The sequence below is a fragment of the Amia ocellicauda genome, chromosome 2 (assembly GCF_036373705.1).
Source record: "Amia ocellicauda isolate fAmiCal2 chromosome 2, fAmiCal2.hap1, whole genome shotgun sequence".
Lineage (NCBI taxonomy): Eukaryota > Metazoa > Chordata > Actinopteri > Amiiformes > Amiidae > Amia > Amia ocellicauda.
In genome coordinates, this window is record NC_089851.1 from 24,323,994 (window position 1) to 24,348,139 (window position 24,146).

Consider the following 24,146-nt stretch of genomic DNA (forward strand, 5'->3'; position numbering starts at 1 on the left):
TATATTCTATTGTTGTTTTGTTCCAGATACAATGTGTTGGTATCTGACCTACAAAGGGCTATTGTTGTCTCTTTGAAATGTATAATAATCTTGAAGTCCTTTGCAGTGTTCTGAGGTCAAACACTGGACAATTCCCTGCTTGAGATTACCTGCTGGTTGAAAAGGTGAATGGACTCCATGTTGGCCTTTAACCTGGTCTGCATTTCTTCAAGAGCTGATAAGGTCTGTGCAACAATAATCTCCTTGTCATTCCTTATAAAAAAAACAAAAACAAAAATATTAAAATTAAAGTGAATTGAAGTAAATAGATGCATTTCTAAAGTACATTCATTCTACCTACAAACTCATAAAACACAAAACAACCATTTTCATTAATTTATTTACACATGTATTTGTTTTCACGTTAGAGACAACATATCTCCCATAGGACAAAACTATTCCAACTTTGGTTTTAGCATTTGGGAGTGATCTGAAGACACACTTTGGTGAGGTCATTTGTGGAGTCTGAACTCAAACTTGATTTCCTGGTGAAATTCACATGTGTAAATGTTTTCTGTAACATCCTCATGTTTAATACAAGCAAATATTTGGAGAAGACATTGGATTTGGAATAGGACCATGGAAAGCTCTACCTTCATTGACCTGGAGAAGTGGAAATTAACTCATATAGTTTAACCTCACAGCACCACTGTAACCTACACTAAATAAATGCCAGGGAGACCCTTTAGAGACTTCTCAACATGAGACTCAATAGACACAAAGAAGATCTCAATGTCCAGTGAGATCAAAGAAGGTCTTTTGAACATAATATCTCTTCACTCAAGGTAGTTTATTGAAGCTAAGCTTAAAAAAAAATTAGGGTATTTTAAATTTGGGAGAAAACAAGGGAAAATACATTAGGAAGGAAAGATAGGATGGGGTGTGTGCGTGTGTCCAAGAGAGAACAATAAAATCAACCCAAAGACCCAATCTCTACTATTAAATGAGAAGGAATGTTTACATTTAAATTAGTCAACAAAGACTCCAAAAACAAAGTTTAAAAAAACAAAGCCTACAAATCACAAATGTCTAATTTTAAATACAAATGACACAAATATACACAAACAAACATATCCAGTAAGAAAGAACATTTGTCATTCATATTTCTAAATGCTTTGTTATTTTCTAAATGCTGGATCAACAAGCTCTGCTTTTTACTGCGTATTAATCAACTTTAACATTAATTTTCTTGTAAAGGGAAACTCAAAGCAACTATATTTAAGTATGGAAATAAAGTCTATCATGCTTGAACTGCATATTCATTACTAGCCTAATGAATTCCACTTCCAAACACAAACTTTCTTCCCTATTAGTAATAAGTTAAAACAATGAAATGCAAGATGATATGAGCCCATTATGAAGATTTAAATAAAATAACAGAGAGAATTTGTATGACAAGTTGATGGAATGTACTTTTAAATAGTGCCCATTAATTCATATTTTTCCTTTTTATTTCAATACATCTGAAAACTCAGGTCTAGGAAAAGAATGAGGACATCTTCATGAGGGCTAATAAAGTGAGTTGATGTTAACAATGTTGCTTCTTTTATTAACTTAAACATTCTTCATTGCCATTATTATATTCAAGATATGTTGATAAAAAAAGCATACTAATGAAAAAATATGAATTCATCCTGCAGTCAAGTAGAAATGTTTAAACTAAATTTAACAGTTCCAAGCCAAATGTTCAGAATTTTCAAGAGGTGAGCCAGAGACATTTTCTTAATAATATGAAGTTTCATCTAATAAAACACTAACTGTACATTTTCTGCTTTAAAACATATTTTTCTGCTGGAAAAGAATCAGCACACACACATTGTAGTGGGCTTTAAAGCTGTAGCTTTGTTCGATTTACTAAGATAGCAAAATGTTTAAAGAGACAAATTATTATTTTGTCAGATTTGTTTTTTAAGGCCAAGATGTATTAAGCAAGTTTACGAAATATAAAACCCCCATGTCTATCTTATGCAATGCAATATTAATTGAAAACACTTATTGTCTTCATTTCATGGAGAAAACAGAAGACATGAAAACAGAAGTAAATGGGGGACGTTTACAAGAAAATAATTACATACATATTAAGTGGTAGAGCCCTCACTCAGATATCACCACAGTCTAGATTTGATCATAGTCCAACAATAAACATTTTTGTGATCCAGGACAGCAAAATGAATCATAAATCATGCAAGAATAATTTGCAATAAATGCAAAAAATGGGGGCTGAAAGTTTCTAAAATTAATTTAGAAAGTTTTCGAAGCTGTAGGAACTTTGACATGTCAAAACAGAACTGAAAGTATTTATTTCAAGAATAATCATTCAAATATATTTAACAAAAGCAGTTTGTAAACTGTAATGCAGCCCATGGTTGTTAATTAACTTGAAGCAATGAAGAAAATCGATCAAAATACTCCAAAGTTTTCACCAGCTCAGTGTTGGTGAATCGGTTTCATGCAGGTATCAGCACAAAGTGTGAAATTCCCTCTTTCTATTTACCAATTACATTATACTAATCAGCTTCATATTCAGGCAATGATAGTGTTTCAAACAAGGGATGATTTTCGAACAGCCATATCTCAGTGATGGCTTATGTTAGAACAATATTGTATACATAATTTTATAGTTTACAATCTCTTTAAAATGACAGAACTCTGATCTTACTTTGGTCACTGTGCCATTCTGCTCAGTGAAAACTGTAAAGTGTTTGGATATAAAGTTCACCACCCCTAATACATATTTGTTTCCTTGTAGAATGACTATACCTTGTATGTATTACTATACTGTTCATGTCTACATTAATGTTCAAGACAATAGGTTTCCAAAAAGCTCACAAATGTCTGCATTTACCAAAACATGCTACAGTATAATGCCTCAGTTCCACTCGCTTAAGTGTCCGTGCCATGCCATGCTGTGCCGGCGTCCCAGAGCTTTTTGTAAAACCAGGCCACTGTAGCAAGTCTGTCCCTGTTGTGGGAGGAGCAGAAAACACTACGAGCGATAAGAGCCTGATGTGGAAAGGACTTTTGTGTCTTTATGGTTTACATGACTAGAGACAGCATAATAAATACACATTTCTGTTAAGAGATATTAGTAAGAGCTAAACATGTATAGACAATATTATATTCAGACAAGCATTACGTTACCGTAAGAAAATGTTTCCATGTGCAACAATAAAACATTTTTTTTGCTATTTATTATTATTGTAATCATCATCAAGATATGTGCTAGTAGATATGTATTTTAAATGGTACAACTTGACTCCCTTAACTTATTACTCTTACTACAGATTTGTAACTGCAAACAACACTTTTTGACCTATTATTTTTTATTTACTTAGCAGACGCCCTTAACCAGTGCAAGTTACAGTTGAAACAAAATACACACATTTCACGATTAATCATACAGTAACAGCAGCTACAATATAGCAGGTTATAATTTAACTGAAGTGTGCATGTTTCAGTCATGGTGTTTATGGACTTATGGACACATTTATTAAACCAGTCCTTTATGTTTTAGTTCGCCTTCATATTGATTGTCTCTACGGGGCTGTTATACAAAAGACCTGCAAACCATCCACAGGACAACAGCCTGAAACACTGCCCAGTTATTCATAAAATATTAATAAAATCGGCTGCTACCGATCCGATTATTATCTTTCAGTTTATTTTTAACTAGTCAGGGCACTGCACTGGTCCTGTGAAATCCGTGTTCGGCAAGTTTTTAATACACTCGGATATTAACTATAAGCAGTAATTGTTTCTGTACGTGGATTTCACTCCATGTTTCTAATAAAACTAATTTCTTTGTGATCCCACAGGGCACTTATATTTTCCGACATAATATATCTGATCTCTTCCCTGTCTGTCTACGAGTCAGGCACACATCTCCGCTTCTGAAAGCGAAGGATTTCCTCAGTGGGGTGACGGACACTTACGGCCACGTCTGGCAGCAGATAGCTAACTGTCCTCAAAACCTGGACGCGTCCGGACACATCCGCCAGTGGAAACGGGGCATAATACAGTACATATATGCGTGGGGAAATAAACAAGATAGAGAATTGCAGGATTCTTGTAATGCTAAGGTCCATGTACTGTCACTCAAACATCTAGACTGTCCGAATGGGAATTTCAAAGCTTAGGAGGTACAGAAATCAACACAATACATTTCCTAAAAACTAAAGGTATAAAATACACAGCAGAGTAAGGATAAATGAAGAATCCTAAAGACATTGTTAAAAATGTGTTGTTCTTTTCTTGTCACATTTTCATATCCGGTCTTTAAGTAGGTAATTAAATGCTGAGATGGTCATCTGTCATAATTAATATCTAGACTGTAGGTCTGTTTTATGTGAATTTTGTTTGCTGGGTTTAATTTGTCCAAGTCTCTGTCAGCACCATCTCTGGATCAAAACGCAGGGAAGCTGGATTGGCACTGTGTCCATTAAACCACTGTGGGCTGTCTGTCCAAAGCATTACAGAACATTAGTAAAAACAGAAAACACCTGAGTGCACAATGCATTCCCATCCAAGGGGTCATGAATCACATCATGTGATAAACTGGACCCATAGACGCTGTGTTTTTGCCAATTTTCTACAAAAATATAATGAAAAAACAGAACAATGCTTTGAGTAAATGCCTTAACGACCATCAACACAGACACTGCAATGGCAACCAAGATGGGTTCACAGATGTTCCTAAAAAGTAGTGTTTTCCCATTTCTGGACAAAATCTCCTTTCTCATGCAGTTCCTCATGGATTGAGTATGCAGACATATACACTTAGTTCAGATACATACATTATGTGTTAAAGTGCTCTATATAAATAAATAAATAAACAAGTACATAAGTAACCAAGCAAGTAAGTAAATACATATGAATCAGAATTGGACAAGAATAATCTGCAAATAAATCATTGCACCTAATTTATAACTATGAAGAAGTAGTAATTCCATCTGAAGTGATGAGCTTGTGTTGCCTAAGGATCTAGTTTCACTCTGTTTGTAACAGATGGAGGGGATCTTGGGATTCAAGTTGTTTGTTTGGTATCTGCTAAAAAACATGAATGAGAAAATAAACATAAAATAGGAAGGTTTGTTAAACATAATGCTCATCCACATCATGTTCCTGTATGCATACATAATGGCTTGAGCAATGTCTAATGTCTAATTTAATTAACTCAGAAATAAAGCTTACATATGTTGCTTAAATCTATACTTTCAATTTTCATGATAAAATTCACCTGAGAGCTTTGACATACTACATTATGTTTTACTTCTTGGAATAGCCACTCCGGCACTAATGTTAGGGTGTATATATATATATATATATATATAGGAAATGCATTCCTTCCTGAACATAATGATGAGATGGATATTACATATTCATATTTTTATACTCATATAAGGAGAAAGGAAAGGAAAGGAAAAGGGTGTATTTTCAGGAACACTTTCATGAGAAAGTCCCTCGTATGTGCTGCCCTCCCAAGATAAATTGGTGCTGACCCGCACTGAACTTTGGACTATTCTAATCCCGTGGGGTTACTCACTGTGGGAAACCTTTATTTTCACAGTAGCCAGTGCTGCTTATATAACTTCAAGTTTTCCTAATAAATTATGAGTTTATTCACATTAAAAAGATAAGAAAATAACAATAATCATAATTCTTTTGAGTTGTACTGTAATGCACACATGGAAAACAGGACATATATCAGAGGGATTTAACTACCATGAAAAAAATAAAAAATATAAAACACAACAAGTTTTGGAGTCCTGACCCCCCTAATTCCTGTGAAAAAGCAGGAAATCAGAGTTATTGTCACTGTCATCAGGAGTATGATTATCATTTTAATTTCCTCATCTACTGGATCTTCTAAATATTGGATTCTGTCACATCAGTGGCTATATTAGGAAAATAGCTCATCCCCAAGTCTGAGCAAAAATATATATATATATATATATATATATATATATATATATATGCCTTATTGTTTCTTCTAAATGTCAAATGTTTAGCTAATTTGTTTGAGCTATTATTAGTGGTGTTAATTATAATAATAATATTAGGCCTATACCATTTTGTTACCAACTTTAACATAAATACAAAATAGACCATTATGCATTGACATATTCATAGTAAACACATGTTGGTAAATGTTTTTATTTATATCTGTGTTCTCTCGCGGAGAATGTTGCAGCTCCTGGCCTCTGTTTTACGTACAATAACAACTGATGTGATTGGCACGCAGTGGCTCTCTCGCTACCTGCCCATTTCGGAAACCACACCAAAAAAGCTCGTCTCCTCCCTATTCGGAGCTCCTGATATTTTAGTCTGAATACAGCCAGAAGTGGCGCTGCAATATTCAGAGCTGCGACTCTTTCGTAACCTGTACCAGCATGCAAACATTCTGTATTTAATCGTGCCCTTAGTTGATAAGGTCAGCATATGAGTACTAAGAGTTAGTACTTACCATCTTATCTTGGAAGAATAATGTGCTAGATACCCCCCTTTAAAATAAACCACTGCCCATAATACTGTGATATTCATGTACACATATTTTACTTTTTGTGGTTTTTGAAAGATTTAACTATGCCCTGAAATTCAGCTACAGCTAATAAATTAAACATAATGGAGAATCTTAACACCAAAAATTGAAATAGCTGATGTAGCTATGAAACAAATAAAATAAAAAAAGCCTTGATTAAATGTCCTTATCTCAATGTACATGTTTTCATTCGTTTTATTAAAATCTAACCACAGATATAGATATGCCTTTTCCAATTATTAAAATAGACAAAAAAGTAATTCATCTTGCTGTCGTCTTTAAATACTATCATTACAATGACTGACATCTTTAAACTTTATCTGTAACCAAAAGGAGAAAAAAACAAATTAAATCACCATGAAAATGAAAATTAATATTTCATTAGAAATGTACATATTACAGCTCTAAAAAAATACTAAAAATAAAATTACCAGGAGAATAGGCTGGCTAGGGTCAATGCTGCAGGCAGGTGGAAAGTAAAGAATAAAGATAATTTACATTTGTTCTTTAATGACTTATTCTGTGACCAAAATATAAAAACATTATACTTTTGAAATCATTCATGACAGCTATTGGCTTAAACACAAGACAGATCAGTTTGTAGTTTAATTATTCCACAAGACAAATCCTCCTTTATTAATTCATAATGAGTTAACGTCCTACCCAGAGGTAGCTTCTTTTTCATTTAGCTGTAGGAAGTACTTTACATATTTTTGCCCTCGGAACATTTGCTTTGCTAAAATGTGTTAAATACATTTCCTGATGTGCTTATTTTGAGGGAAATAAAAGTTTTAAATGAAACGATATATGGATATAATATTTTCTATGAAAAGGAGATTTACTAACAGATTGTATTGCTATAATAGCTTTGTTTTTTCAATACTAGTTGCAGAAATTACTTAGAAAACATAGTTTTTTTCATGTTGAACTAATTCTTATGATTTAGTATTCTGTATTATATATTAATATTCTGAGGCTCAGTTTTATGTTAAGAAATACACAAACATGAGTGTCTGAATCGGGATGCTTCAAAAATGCTTGCAGTACAACCCAGATATTGTCACTGATACTGGCCTTGAGGGCCCTGACTCCCACGGATAATCGGTATATGTTATGCAGGTACTGTCTCTGGCCTTGATGTTGTCTTGTGTGTATTAAGTATAGAGTTGAAAACAAGAAGCTGAGTCTTCCCTGTTGTTCAGAGGCCACATGACATGTGAATCAGGTGATTTGCCACACATAAAACATTTTCTCTATATTTGTAAACAGTGCACAACAAATTGAACAATTATTTTAAATTGTAAAGCACTAATTGGTGTGTAATTTGTATTTCCTGGAGTAGCAGACTTAAAATAAAATAATTAAAATATGTGGCTTCTGCAAACCTAAAACAAAACAAATAACAAAACAACATATGCCTAATTTTCATGTCTGTCAACTGAAGACACAATCACTTAAATCATATCAGGTAGCTGCTGACTTTCTATTTCATATGGGGTGACATTTATAGTGATTTTAATTTGCAATATAGTAACCAGGTATTCACTGCAGTGCAGTCACCAAGATTATTGAAATGGTAGTTCTCCTAGATAATCTACCAACCTCACTGTAAAACCTAGACCAGTCTCGTCTATATTAAAATTACCTCTATTGCAGTGGGTCATAATTCTTCATATTGCCTTCATAAGTTTGATGAAGGGTAAATTTGCCCTCAGTATAGTGTATCTAGTTACCGGTTCAAATCTGATGAAATATTAATGCAATGATTTAATAATCATAGTGGAGACATGCAAGTAGCTTTAAAACAAAACTAAAGAAAAAAAAAAAATATATTTTCCCAACATAATTTTTAACTACAGTTTACAAATATTGTTAGGGTTTTTGTGTCTTGTCCTTTTTGTCTCAATACAGAAAGTGCATTTGATCACACAGGAATACTGTCAAATACTCACTTGTCCACCTCTAGACGACCTCTAAACTGATTAAGAAGTACTTGCTGATTAGTAGAGTAACTCTGGATTGCCTGAGCAGGGGAGAAAATAGAAGTTCATTAACTTTCAGTACATTAACAGTGATGAAGTACATTACAAAGCTCATGAATCCCAGGCCAATCAGGTTCTGAGTAGAGCAGTCATTATGGCATGAAAGATGACCGCAAAGAATGATTTGGAAGTATGATTCTGTCTCTTTAAACCTTGAGACTTAATCCGCTCTGATTACGATCATTTTCAGTTGATTTTAAACTCAAGTGAATATTTAATTATGATCATAAATTCAAAATGTAAGTAATAAAGTTGTATTTATTCACATCAGATTTTATGGTTTTTACATTTTTACTCCCTTTTATTATTTTGTTTGTTTGTCTGGGAATCAGTTTTACATCTGTAGAAATTAGATATGTTGATTAACCTGCCAACCTACGATATCCCACCCAGACTAGCTGAGGATAAAAGTTCTGTTACTTTCAATTATCGAAGGAGGGAAAGAATTTAACACAAGCCTCATCTTACGTTTTAGTATTTTGTTCCTTTCACAAAACAATCCAACTTAATTATTCAATCTCCTACCCTGGTGAGATTATGATGGAGGAGTATTTTTCCAATTCTCTCTATGTCAGTCCCTGAATCATCCAAAGCTTACTCTGAAGCATCTTATTGAAACATTTCTGCCTACACTGATTTTAACCCATTTAGAAAACCAGTATTCCCACAGTAGAGTTCACACAGGTATGTTTGACAAAGGTTTCGAAGGAGGCTTGAATATGTATTCTAGTGATTCTGTTTTTCATTACTGTTTAAATCACTTCAAGAAAGTTTCTTTTTTTTTAATGATATCAATCCAAATTATTATCTGTGAAAGGCATGGGCTGGATTATTTAAATTCAAATTCAAGGCACATGTAGCACCATGTCCCAACCTTCTAGGCTACCTCCATTCAATTATTTGATTGAACAAATAATTATATTTGATGATGATGTTTTTATAATTTAACATAGTTTACCTTTAGCTGTTCAATTTCAGTTTTATGTTCTTCAATATTTGCTTTCAGTTTCTTAATTTCTCTCTCCATTGCCTCTTTGGTTTCTTGCAAGTGGCTGAAAAGGAAACAAAATACAACGCACATTTTTAACAAAATCTTTACACAGATCAAGTCTTAGATAGAGACGATAATTCAACTTTTGGAAGTATGTGCCTTTAAAAATGTATAAAAGTGCTTTTATTATAATACTGTAGATTTTCTGTCAGTCTATAATACCACTAATAACAGCTGTTCATGATCCACTGAGGAATAGTTCACTCTCATCATAATGAGTTGTGAATCAGCAGAGTCATGAACCTTTAAAGAACAGTTTCACTTAGAAAACAAATGCCAGTTCATTAAACATCCATCAGTGTATGAATTAAACACACATCTAGCCATAAAGAAGTCTGGATTCATTTTATATTTCCGCCTTTCAAAGAAGATCCACTCTAATAGAAAATTAAAACAAAGTGCATTTATATTTTTCTTTTGTAAAATAAAATAAATGTAATAAATTAAGTCTCCTGATACCATTTCAATATATGTCTATAATGTGGCAGACTTTGTGTCTGTTATCTTCATTTAATTAGGCCCTAAAGTATGATTCATATTATTGTATGATTATAGTTGATAGGTTATGGAATGATAGCTACTTTATTCATATACACCAACAAATAATACTGGAACTGTTGCAATAATAATAATAATAATAATAATAATAATAATAATAATACCTATTGTTATAATAAATGTGTATTACTGTTATTATTACAGAAACAACCATTATATTGTTTTTCAAGTCATGATTTTCCTTAAATAGTCAAACAAAACAAAATAACACAAAATAACCAAATAATCATTAACATTGTATAAATAATCATAACATAAGGACAAATCTGAGCTTCCATGTGGGATGGGGCTATTTTATTTGCTTAGTATTTTTCATCCTTAACATATAAAATATCTGTATCTGTCTTCACATTTAGTGCAGCGTGGATTAAATCCATCTCACTGAATGAGCACTGAATCACATTAATTGAGAATCAAAACCACTCCTGAAGAGGGCATTTTCTAAAGTACCTACCTTCTAATTCATTAGATGCAGATAAAAGATTTTTAAATTTACATTTAGACTTCCAAAGCCAATACAAGCTTTTTTGTTGTTGTTCTTTTTGGGGGGAGAGGGGATGGGGAGGGGGGGGGTGTAAAAATACATAGTCGTTGTAAATTACCAATTATCTGTTAAATTCTTACAAATAACATGCCTGCCCATAACACAAAGGTTTTATATGAGCACAAAAAACATTTTATTTTTGTACAGCATTTGAAGTGACAGCCCATCTGCGGTCTGCTCCATTAATGAAAACAGTGCGTACTGTCGAACTGTGCTTGTTTTTCAGAAATTCTTGACTCCGTGAACTCATGACACTTTTAATAAAACATCAATACTCCAAATACATTTGTGTATTATCAGAATCAGAATCATCAAATCGAAAACAATGACAAGCTCAGCATGATTGCAGATCATTTTCTCATTTGGAAATGCGTAAGAAGTAGAGGGACACATTCCCTGACAGAGATGCTCTGGAGACATCTTTGATCACTGTGTGTGATGCACAGAATATGTCACAGCTGTAAAATAAAATATATAAGCCATCAGGTGCGGTTGTCATTTGCCCCTGTTGATTCAGAATGTTGAATTCCAGATTTCCTTACTGTTTGATTATAAAGTATTACTTCTCAGAATAAATATGACCTACTTAGTAGGCAAAGACATTAGCATAGTGCTGTTTTATTTAGAAAGAAAACTACAAGTCATTTTATAAACAATTCAAGCAGTAATGATCTGTCTAAACTTTCATGTAAACATTCAGAGCGTTTCATATATAGTTATAGGTACTGAGTGTTTAACACTATAGTACTACACTGCTATTGTACTAACAGACGAGTTGACTGCTTTACATTTTATCTGTGGGTTCAACATTTACTGCAAATAGAAGATGCTGTGCCATTGAAGACCTCAACTTTAAAATGCATATGTAGCAAGGTTAAAAAAAACAAACAAAAAAAACAGACCGTACACTCAATTGGTTTAATTTTTGGTTAGGAATTGCAGTAGAAAGATTAAAACTAAACTAAATCAACAATAACCAATGGTTTGTTTATTTATATACCACCACATTTAAAGAGGCTATTCATATAGTTAAAGATGTTTGTTGTTACACTTACCAAAATACCAGGTAAATATCAACTATGCCATTCATAAAAGGTACAGTTCTGCAACTACTGCTCTGTTAATATTGTGAGCCCTTAACGTAACAAACCTCTCACACTTATTAATTATGGTGATATCCAAATTTAAAAATAATTTAATGGGGGGGTGGGGGATACTTGGTCTGAGTAGGAATACAAAATCTCAGAAAACAATGACAATTAAGACATATTCTGGAACCAGACAGTCCACGTTTTGGTAGAAGCAACACACACACATAGAGAGCTCAAAATGTCAAGATGGAACACTCTGTTTACAGTGTACTAATACACAATGACTTTACAGAATTGGATCTGAACTTCTCTGTGTTTGATAGAACATCACATATCTCCTGAACTCCAAACTGAATGTCTGAATGGGAAAGAAAGGTGATTTAAGCAATTTTGAGCGTGGCATGGTTGTTGGTGCCAGATGGGCCGGTCTGAGTATTTCACAATCTGCTCACTTACTGGGATTTTCACGCACAACCATTTCTAGGGTTTACAAAGAATGGTGTGAAAAGGGAAAAACATCCAGTATGCGGCAGTCCTGTGGGCGAAAATGCCTTGTTGATGCTAGAGGTCAGAGGAGAATGGGCCGACTGATTCAAGCTGATAGAAGAGCAACTTTGACTGAAATAACCACTCGTTACAACCGAGGTATGCAGCAAAGCATTTGTGAAGCCACAACACGTACAACCTTGAGGCGGATGGGCTACAACAGCAGAAGACCCCACCGGGTACCACTCATCTCCACTACAAATAGGAAAAAGAGGCTACAATTTGCACAAGCTCACCAAAATTGGACAGTTGAAGACTGGAAAAATGTTGCCTGGTCTGATGAGTCTCGATTTCTGTTGAGACATTCAGATGGTAGAGTCAGAATTTGGTGTAAACAGAATGAGAACATGGATCCATCATGCCTTGTTACCACTGTGCAGACTGGTGGTGGTGGTGTAATGGTGTGGGGGATGTTTTCTTGGCACACTTTAGGCCCCTTAGTGCCAATTGGGCATTGTTTAAATGCCACGGCCTACCTAAGCATTGTTTCTGACCATGTCCATCCCTTTATGACCACCATGTACCCATCCTCTGATGGCTACTTCCAGCAGGATAATGCACCATGTCACAAAGATCGAATCATTTCAAATTGGTTTCTTGAACATGACAATGAGTTCACTATACTAAACTGGCCCCCACAGTCACCAGATCTCAACCCAATAGAGCATCTTTGGGATGTGGTGGAACGGGAGCTTCGTGCCCTGGATGTGCATCCCACAAATCTCCATCAACTGCAAGATGCTATCCTATCAATATGGGCCAACATTTCTAAAGAATGCTTTCAGCACCTTGTTGAATCAATGCCACGTAGAATTAAGGCAGTTCTGAAGGCGAAAGGGGGTCAAACACAGTATTAGTATGGTGTTCCTAATAATCCTTTAGGTGAGTGTATACTGGATTAATTGTTAGGTTGTTCAAGCCTATTCAAAACCGAGTGATCTGTGACCATCTGAATGAGACTCCCAACCCCACCCAACCCCGGAGCAGACTGCGTCTGAATGAAAGGAAACTGTAAATCGGATGCGTTTGAGAATGAAATGTGTGCATTGTAGGAATACAGTGTAACTTATATGCAGAGGAGAAGCACGTAACACTGCCAAATAATGCTTAAGAGGGTGTAGTAACTGTATATAACTCTGAAATGTACATTGTTTTTCAGTTTTTGTTAACCTAAACTTTTTTTAACCTTACCTTTGTACCATTTAATGTTATTCAATGGATTTGAACTGCTTAAATTAGGATGTTCTAAAACTTTTGACTGGTAGTGTAAATTTGAATAGACTCTTTCAATTTAGTCAGTCTTAATCACGTCGACTAAAATATCTATGAAATATAGACATTTAATTTACTAAAATCTTTGTTTCAGTCAACTAAAATTACTTTAGTTTTAGTCACATTTTAGTCATGCTACTGTAACACTTTGGGGGATTCTGGGCCCAGCCGAGTGCGGGGGTCTTGAACCCTGTTCTCCCACACCACTCTTCATCAACCTTGCAGTGTCACTTCAAATTCGCTGTATTTTTAAATATTGTAGCCACATTCGGTTTCATTTCCTTCAGTTAATGTTTTCTTCATTTTCTGATCGTATCTGAAGTACTGCCAGACTGCAGATTTTTCTTCCAAGTACTGAATTTAGATAACTAACCAGTTGAATTGACCGTGCTCGGTAGCCTAGCCACGCCAAAAAAAAAAAAAAAAAAAAAAAGTTGCACATAATATCTAATGATGATAACAGTTACATTATAGATAACATAACTAGCTTTTATGGAACATGTATTTATTTTGGAGGAAATGATCGCACTCTCAAAACTCTATTGATTCTACTTAACTTTTCCAGCTCCTCCTTCACGAGCCCGTGCACTGTGTGTGTAGATTCCAGTTGTGTTCAGACACTTATAAACATGCACTACATGGAAGCAACAGTCACGCTGCCTGGGACTCTGCTGCTTGACAGACATGCAGGTGGTAAAAGCGCAAACAATGAGTTCTGAGTTTTAGGCAAACTGCTGATTTAGTTTCGTTATATTTTTGCAAACAAAAATGCAAAAACATTTAGTCATCGTTGTCGCCATCTTGGATGATTTTAGTCAGTTTTTATATCTTTGTTAACTAAAAAGACTAACATTGTTTCATCAACAAAATTAACATGGGACACACGCCTGCATTGTAAGGCTGTACAGATCACCGACCGCTATAAAGCAGATGACAGGATAATGACCTTTGTTCAGACACCATATCAGGACAGACTGACAGTGGTAACAGTACTGCAACTTTGTGATAAAAGCTGTTGGAGCAGAGCCGGGTCTGTGCCAGAGCAGATTGTGATTGAGTCTGGCCGAGGAACCACATCTGCTATTCACTCCACTGACCCACAGACCTAATTCAAGGAGGCGCTCGAGGACTAGAGCCGTGTGGGTGTGGGCCTGTTCCCTGAAGTGTGAACACACCATCCAGTCGTTTAGGTAAGAGGTGAACATGCCATCCACTCACTTGGTAAAAGTGAGAGGAGCTAGAGACAGGCAGAAAGGAAGGACAGCTTACTCGTATGTCTTGCCTTTGAAGGCAAAGCAGAAGAAAGTCCTGTACGCTGGCACAATGGGGACATGAAAATACATGTCCTTCAGGTCTACTGTGATGAAACAGGTCCCCGGGCTGAATAACTTAGGCAATGGATTCTTGAAGCAGAACACGTTGATGTGGCAATTCAGCTGTCTCAGATCCAAGATGGGGTGGAAACAGACCTCTTCTTGTGCACCAGGAAGTAGGGGGAATATAATCCCTTGTGCTGTACTAGAGGGGGCACTTGTGAAGCTGAGATTTCAAATTGTCTCACAGTATAATGGGTCCTTCAGGGCTGGGGTGCGGGTCGTGGAGGAGACAATGATGCAGGAATCCCAGACCTGTAACGCACCCTGGCACTAGACTGACTATGGTCGAGGTGGCCCTGGAGTGGGGTGGCACAAGGCAGGGTGCCATGCAAAATGCAATTCCGCAAGTCATCCTGGGGGATGGGGAGGTGGTGAATGCAATCATGGACAACACGCTTGCGTCCGAGGCTGGGCTGGAGGATAGATGCGCCGGTAGAACTGTGCTGGCTTGGATGCTGTAGCCCATAGAGAGCAGTGTAGCATGGCCTCAACTGGCGACCTGAATGTAAAGCCAGGCGAGATCGGTGTGTCAATTAAAACGTAGTCAGAATGCTCTTGCAATGATTATGGTCTCGCAAAGTTCAAGCGATTGAATATGCAAGATTTGTTTTTAAACAGTATTTTAGAATGCTTTTAGAAAATGCTTTTTGTGTCATGGGTCTGAAGAGAGGATCTCATAGGATGAATGGCAAAAAGAGGCTTTTCTACTGTGCGTCATAGAGAAGGGCTGCTTGACTCACAGCATACAGTAGCCAATAGGCGGCTTCATATAAAATGCATTCGCCGAGGCTTCTTCCTCTTTGGGTAGTTTCCTCGACTTCATGATTCTGCATGATTCCTTACTACAAATGGACATGATTTGGAAAGGCACACACCTGTCTAAATAAGGTCCCACAGTTAACAGTGCATGTCAGAGCACAAACCAAGCCATGAAGTCCAAGGAATTGTCTGTAGACCCCCGAGACAGGATTGTATCGAGGCACAGATCTGGGGAAGGGTACAGAAAAATGTCTGCAGCATTGAAGGTCCCAATGAGCACATTGGCCTCCATCATCCGTAAATGGAAGAAGTTTGGAACTACCTGGCCAAACTGAGCGATCGGGGGAGAAGGGCCTTAGTCAGGGAGGTGACCAAGAACCCGATGGTCACTCTGACAGAGCTCCAGCGTTTCTCTGTGGAGAGAGGAGAACCTTCCAGAAGAACAACCATCTCTGCAGCACTCTACCAATCAGGCCTATATGGTAGAATGGCCAGACGGAAGCCACTCCTCAGTAAAAGGCACATGACAGCCCGCCTGGAGTTTGCCAAAAGGCACCTGAAGGACTCTCAGACCATGAGAAACAAAATTCTCTGGTCTGATGAAACAAAGATTGAACTCATGTCTGGAGGAAACCAGACACTCCTAATACCATCCCTACAGTGAAGCATGGTGGTGGCAGCATCATGCTGTGGGGATGTTTTTCAGCGGCAGGAACTGGGAGACTAGTCAGGATCGAGGGAAAGATGAATGCAGCAATGTACAGAGACATCCTTGATGAAAACCTGCTCCAGAGCGCTCTGGACCTCAGACTGGGGTGAATGTTCATCTTCCAACAGGACAACGACCCTAAGCACACAGCCAAGATAACAAAGGAGTGGCTACAGGACAGCTCTGTGAATGTCCTTGAGTGGCCCAGCCAGAGCCCAGACTTGAACCCGGTTGAACATCTCTGGAGAGATCTGAAAATGCCTGTGCACCGACGCTCCCCATCCAACCTGATGGAGCTTGAGAGGTCCTGCAAAGAAGAATGGGAGAAACTGCCCAAAAATAGGTGTGCCAAGCTTGTAGCATCATACTCAAAAAGACTTGAGGCTGTAATTGGTGCCAAAGGTGCTTCAACAAAGTATTGAGCAAAGGCTGTGAATACTTATGTACATGTGCTTTATTTGTTTTTTATTTTTAATAAATTTGCAAAGATTTCAAACAAACTTCTTTCACGTTGTCATTATGGGGTATTGTTTGTAGAATTTTGAGGAAAATAATGAATTTAATCAATTTTGGAATAAGGCTGTAACATAACAAAATGTGGAAAAAGTGAAGCGCTGTTAATACTTTCCAGATGCACTGTATATACAGTACTGTGCAAACGTTTTAGGCAGGTGTGAAAAAATGCTGTAAAGTAAGAATGGTTTAAAAAATAGACAAGTTAATAGATTATATTTATCAATTAACTAAATGCAAAGTGAGTGAACAGAAGAAAAATCTAAATCAAATCCATATATGGGTGTGACCACCCTTTGCCTGCAAAACAGCATCAATCCTTCTAGGTACACTTGCACACAGTCAGGGATTTTGTAGGCATATAGTCAGGTGTGTGATTAAACAATTATACCAAACAGGTGCTAATGATCATCAATTCAATATGTAGGTTGAAACACAATCATTAACTGAGACAGAAACAGCTGTGTAGTAGGAATAAAACTGGGTGAGGATGAGCCAAACTCAGCTAACAAGGTGAGGCTGCTGATGAAAGTTTACTGTCAAAAGTCATACACCATGGCAAGACTGAGCACAGCAACAAGACACAAGGTAGTTATACTGCATCAGCAAGGCCTCTCCCAGGCAGACATTTCAAGACGGACAGGGGTTTCCAGATGTGCTGTAGCAGAAGGCAGTTTTTTCGCTGAAGGGCTGGAGAGCGGTACACGAATGAGTGTCTGCAGGCAACAGTGAAACATGGTGGAGGTTCCTTGCAAGTTTGCGGCTGCATTTCTGCAAATGAGTTGGAGATTTGGTCAGAATTAATGGTATCCTCAATGCTGAGAAGTACAGGCAGATACTTATACATCATGCAGTACCATCAGGGAGGCATCTGATTGGCCCCAAATTTATTCTGCAGCCTGAAAACAACCCCAAACATACAGCGACAGTCATTAAGAACTATCTTCAGCGTAAAGAAGAACAAGGAGTCCTGGAAGTGATGGTATGGCCCCCACAGAGCCCTGATCTCAACATCATCGAGTCTGTCTGGGATTACGTGAAGAGAGAGAAGCAACTGAGGCTGCCTAAATCCACAGAAGAACTGTGGTTAGTTCTCCAAGATGTTTGGGCTGACCTACCTGCCGAGTTCCTTCAAAAACTGTGTGCAAGTGTACCTAGAAGAATTGATGCTGTTTTGAAGGCAAAGGGTGGTCACACCAAATATTGATTTGATGTAGATTTGTCTTTTGTTCACTGACTTTGCATTTAGTTAATTGATAAATATAATCTATTAACGTCTATTTTTGAAAGCATTCTTACTTTACAGCATGTATTCACACCTGCCTAAAACTTTTGCACAGTACTGTATATATATATATATGTATATGAGAGAGAGAGAGAGAGAGAGAGAGAGAGAGAGAGAGAGTGTACAGGGAGTCTAGGGAGAGTATGGTCCTACAATGTATGCAATTATTTATTATGTATGCAGTTTTGTCAGTGGAGGGGAAGAGATTCAGAATAATATATTGAATTCTAAACACATACCTATATAAAATGTGTATCTTAAATATACAAAACAATTGCTGTATTGGTTGCAGGCATGAATCCATATGATAATGGATTATTCTTCCATGTCTACATGTAGACACTTACATGAGTGAGCAGACACCTTTTTAACATGCATAGGAGAGTTTAATGCTGCCCATGCCAGAAGCCATGTGAATATATAAGTTTTTGGTGATTCGGGAGACTGAAAGAATGTACAAACTGAAAGAATATCAAAACTGACTCCAGGGATAAAACAAAGGGCAGCAGGGATGCTAACTGTCAGATTATTGGCACAAGAGTTTGGAATAAGATTACGCAGAATCACACATCTGTTACTGTATGAGCTTCATCAGCAGTGAAGCAGTACTAGGGATCGTCCTCGTACTAGTTAATGGAGAGTTAGCACCACTAATCAAGACAGCCATGTAAGTCAAGCCTGTGGCTGAAATTGCTTGCTTGTGGAAGTGTCTGATGGAGCATTAAAAAATTATACTAAGTATATGGTAGAAGTCCTCAGACTTTCCTCAACTTAACCTTCCAAGATTACAATACATATGCTCATATGGCTGGGGTTACTGACCAGTCTTCAACCTTAGAATATGCCAGTGTTTCCCTGGACACGGCACCCACTAAGCATCTTGGGCATTCACTAAATTAAAAAAGAAAATATGGCCAGGTATTCTTGCAAACACTGATCTGCTCAATGGGGCATCAATCTGTGGTTTGTATGAAAACTAACAGATATTGAAGAAAAAAAGGACCCCTATTTTCTAGGATGGTGAGTGAATGTTGATAATTTGTTAAGTCACATGTAGATACGTTTTCCAGCACTTTACTCATTTAGCTCAGTTATAATTCCATTTTGGGATTTAATTTACACACATGTTTTGCCTAAATCTACCTGTACTCATCACCAAGGTACTTTAAATCCAATATGTAGAAACATAAGCCACAAGCACTGACTGAAGGTTGGACTGAATACAAAAAATGAATATATGAAATTATTTGTTAAAAGTGTATGAGGCATAGCTACATTGCCACAGACAAGCATTTGAACATTACGGCAGAGATACACAGGCACATAGACAGATGGATTATATTTTAATATCACTGGCATCTGAGTAAAAATATAAGCATATTTAATTCAGCATTCATTAATGCCAAACCGGAGTTGCATGTGAATGATGAATAATGAACAAAAGAAACAAACAAATAAACAACTATTACTGCCAACTGGCTTATATAACATGAGCTGGAGTATAAACTTTGCAGATAAACTTTTTAAAAATCACCCTTTTTATAATGATAGTGCTTGTAACATCATATCGTCCTTTCTTGAAAAAAGACAAGTGCAACTAATTTTCTTCAAAAGGTATATTTTTGGATTTTAATTTTGTTCCTGCACTTGTAATTTGGGATGTAATGTGGAATGGTATTCTTTAAAAAACTAACAGGGCAGATGTGATTGTCAGGCTGAGCACACATTCTGGTCTCAAGGGTATAATTATCTTTTGGGTCTCTGCCAGAGTGATTTTTCCTTGCTCGAAACTGAAGGAAAAGTGGACAATTTCTTGTCTTAAATCAGCCCCAGATAAAGTGATCATGTTTTACATTACTTTGTGTGGGATTTCTTCATCATGCAAAGCACCGTGAATGACACCCAGGCACAGCATGAAATCTACAGAGGAGTGAATAGCTGCTAAAACAGCACAGATGATTAGGCAATGACTGCCCATTAGAATTTAATTATTTATCTTTTTCACAACAACAAAAACAATGATATTAGTAATAAAAAAAAAAATGTAGTTTTTATCAAAAATAAAGATAAATATAAAATGAGGAAGCCATACAAATGTGAACAGATGTAACCCAGTAACAATTATTTGACCATATGATCAGTTAATAATCAGATTAATAAAACAAATGTCCAATATATAATTTAATTGACATATTTCTGATAATTAAACTTATCAGTACCAAAAGATTACAGAGAAAATGGATCAGCTACAGAAACTTTACGAAATTCACATATTTAAAAAAAATTACAATTACAATTCCCTCCCATTGGAGATAGTAAAGGTACATATAATTAAAAAAACAAAACAACAATAACTGAACCAACATGTATTTCAGTTAAAGACTAGTGGGCCTAAAAGCTTTATAAATACTGTTACTTAGTGAGGAACGGCTACTAAAAATTCTAAAAGACTATCAGACAACAACAGTATTTAATTCTGATAACAGTTTGACAAAGTAAAAAAAAAAAAAAAACATGGCAGCCGTGAGAATACGCTTTGCCTCATAACCTCTAATATAAGTTTCTAAGGACGAATTAGCATTTTTGTGAGATATATAAATGGTAGGAGAGCCCCTGGATATAGCTGCACACCTTAAATACATGTTTCTCATAATTACACCTTTTCAAAGACAGCATTTCTGATTCGCCTTTGCAAATAAGACTCACCAGAATAAAACGATTTGAGAAACACGTTTACCTTCCAACTGTAGCCTCTAAAGAATGATTTTAAAGATCTGAAAATACATTTTAGAATACCACAGTATTACAGTAATTACTTCTTTCCACATGATTTACTCTTTAGAATCAGGAACCATGACACCTTTATGAGAATCGTATATTACAGGAATCACACTCTTAATACCACCATTTAGTAAATTGCCTGTGTGCTCTGGACCTTCAAAAAGTTGGATTTGGATTTGCCCAGTCTAAGATGCCTTCTTCATGAAAGTGGGTGACAGGACCTTAACATTTCACACTATAGTGTTTTACCACATACATTGTACTGGTACCAGATATATAAAACCTACGCAATGCTTATTATATTAACATCAAGCCAAGGATATGTACCAGGATCATAACAACACCTACATCTCACTTTATGTACACTTCTGGTCAAAAGTTTAAGAATGCCCCCATTTTTCCAGTATTTATTGAAATTTAAGCAGTTCAAGTCCAGTGAATAACCTGAAATGGTTCAAAGCTAAGCGGTAAACTGCCAGAGGTAAAAAAAAAAAGTGAAAATAATGTACATTTCAGAGTTATATACTGTGTTACTACACCCTCTTAAGCAATATTTGTCAGTGTAACACAGCTCCTGGGCATAGAAGTTACACTGTATTCCTACAATGCGCACATCGTTTGAAAGCTTATTCTCTTGCCTATCAGTGTGTTTCATTCTCAATGTGCAGTCTGCTCCGGGGGGGGGGTCTCATTCTCACTCAGTGTCGATCGGATTTCTTTATATTATTTGATGTTCTATCAAACACAGAGAAGTAAAATCATTGTGTATTAGTACACTGTAAACAGAGTTTTCCATCTTGACATTTTGAGCTCTCTATGGGTGTGTGTTGCTTCTACCAAAACGTGGATGGTCTTGTTTTGATCAGTAGACTAGTTCCAGAATATGTCATAATTGTCAATAATGTCTGAGATTTTGTATTCCTACTAAGACCAAGTATCCAAGGAGGGGTGGCGTAAATGCAGGCAGGGGAATTAACACCACATTATTCACATCAGAGAATGCTTCACATCGTTAGAAAGCTGAGAGTCTCAGCTTTCATGGGATACCAAACACAACAGTGAAGAGTACACATGGGATTAAAGAGAAGCACATGGATTTGGTGCCCTTTTAAGGGTAGCAGAGGGGTTTGTCAGCTTAAACGGGTTACATTTTGTTAAACAAAACAATTCCGTGATTTCTTTTTTATCTCCAATTGTTTATTTATGCTATGATTTCATTTCAGAGTACATTGAGACATTAAACTGTGTACATTTCAATAAAAACTTCTGACCGGTAGTGTACATGTATTTATTTGTTGTTTAAAATGGATGATTATCAAGCAACTAAATGTTTCCATTTTGACCATTGTATCAAAATAATACCAAGGACAGAGGTAACAAATAATGCTAGGGGAAGACAGAAAAAAATATGTATCTCCATTTCTAAAATATCCTTTAGTAGTGTGGTTGCCAAGGTTATCAACTGAAAGTAAACAGACCCTAAAATGTGGTCAAGAGCGGGCAGATCCTTCTTTCGCAGTGTTTAATACCTCTCCAATCTACAGTGAGATCACCACCTATGTTCTTTCAAGCAGATTTGACAGCTACTATTCTATTGTGTGTTAAAAGCCTAATTCAATACCATACAGTGCCTATAGGAAGTATTCAACCCCCTTGGACCTTTTCACATTTTGTTGTTACAACCTGAAACACTGACTCCTTTGATTTACACAACCTACTCCACACTTTCAATGTGGGAAAAGATGGGATGGAGGTGTGTGACACAATAAATCAATTAAAAATAAAAACCTGAGAAGTCTTCATTAGATAACTATTCACCCCTTTGCTATGACACTCCAAATAAGCTCAAGTGCAACCAATTGCCGTCAGAATTCACACAATAATTTAAATGGAGTCCATCTGTGTGCTGTAAAAGTGGTTCACATGATTTCAGATTAAATACACCTGTCTCTGTAAGGTCCCACATTTGGGTAGTGCATTCAAACAAAGATACTACCATGATGAGCAAAGAGCTTTGAAGACAACTCCAGGGTAAAATTTCAAAAGGCACAGATCAGGGGAGGGGTATACAAACATTTCAAAGGCATTGAATGTCCCTTGGAGCACAGTCAAATCGATTATTATTTTATTAAGAAGTGGACGTTATACAGCACAACCCAGAATCTGCTTAGAGCAGGCCGTACTCCCAAACTGAGCAGCCGGGTAAGGTAATCAATGGTCAGAGAAGCCACCAAGAGGCCAATGACAACTCTGAAAGTCCTACAGCTTTCCATGGCTGTCCATGAGAAACTGTTCATGTGTCAACAACTGCCCAGGTACTCCACAAATCTGGCCTGTATGGAAAGATGTGGCAAAAGATTCTGTGGTCCAATGGAAAATTTCAGGTAGTAACACAACAAAATGTGGAAAAGTCCAAGAGCTCTTACAATCTGCTTTGCAGACACACATAAAGGAAACAGCGCTTTGAGCTCTATGTGAGCTGCTGTGTTCTGGATCCAGCTCCTTTAGCAAGAATTAGCATGACTACCAAGGCAGGGAAATTATGTAGCTCTGTGTCAAAATCCTTCCCCATTTACAGAAAGGACGGGGGGGAAAATGCTGCCAGAAGAGATGTTTTTTGAAGCATTTGTGTATTGAACCGCTCCATTATCCAAAAAGGCAGATGACATCAACCATAATGCACTTGACAATAAGCAATGACAAAACAGTACCAACACAGAATTACTGCACACTTTCTTAGTTGCAGATGTACCATAACTTGTGGGAAAATGTAATGTTTTGTAAAAAAAAAAAAAAAAAAGTAATTTTTCATTTCATTGACACTCCTGTTCTGTCCAGTACAACACAATAAAAACCCATTCTGTACAATACACTACTGTTGCTCATGAATAATAGAGACAAACACATTCTAAGAATGTGAATCTCTTGAATTATAAACATGTAACACATATATTGCACTTGCTCATGTAGCTCCATACACATACATACAACATAACATAACAACAACACCAGAGAGAATATTATACGATATTACTATGTGTT

The 24,146-nt window shown here is 36.5% G+C and overlaps 1 protein-coding gene across 3 annotated transcripts in view; it reads right to left on the minus strand.

Moving 5' to 3' along the window:
* LOC136767682 (polyamine-modulated factor 1-binding protein 1) overlaps positions 1-24,146 on the minus strand; it is a 115,414-nt gene that overhangs the window by 14,947 nt on the left and 76,321 nt on the right. For all 3 annotated transcript variants that reach the window (XM_066721647.1, XM_066721640.1, XM_066721631.1), the window contains 3 exons: positions 9,578-9,671; positions 8,530-8,600; positions 150-252 (listed from right to left, as the gene is read on the minus strand). In XM_066721647.1, the coding sequence (XP_066577744.1) occupies positions 150-252; positions 8,530-8,600; positions 9,578-9,671 (268 nt within the window). The remainder of the gene's footprint in view (positions 1-149; positions 253-8,529; positions 8,601-9,577; positions 9,672-24,146) is intronic.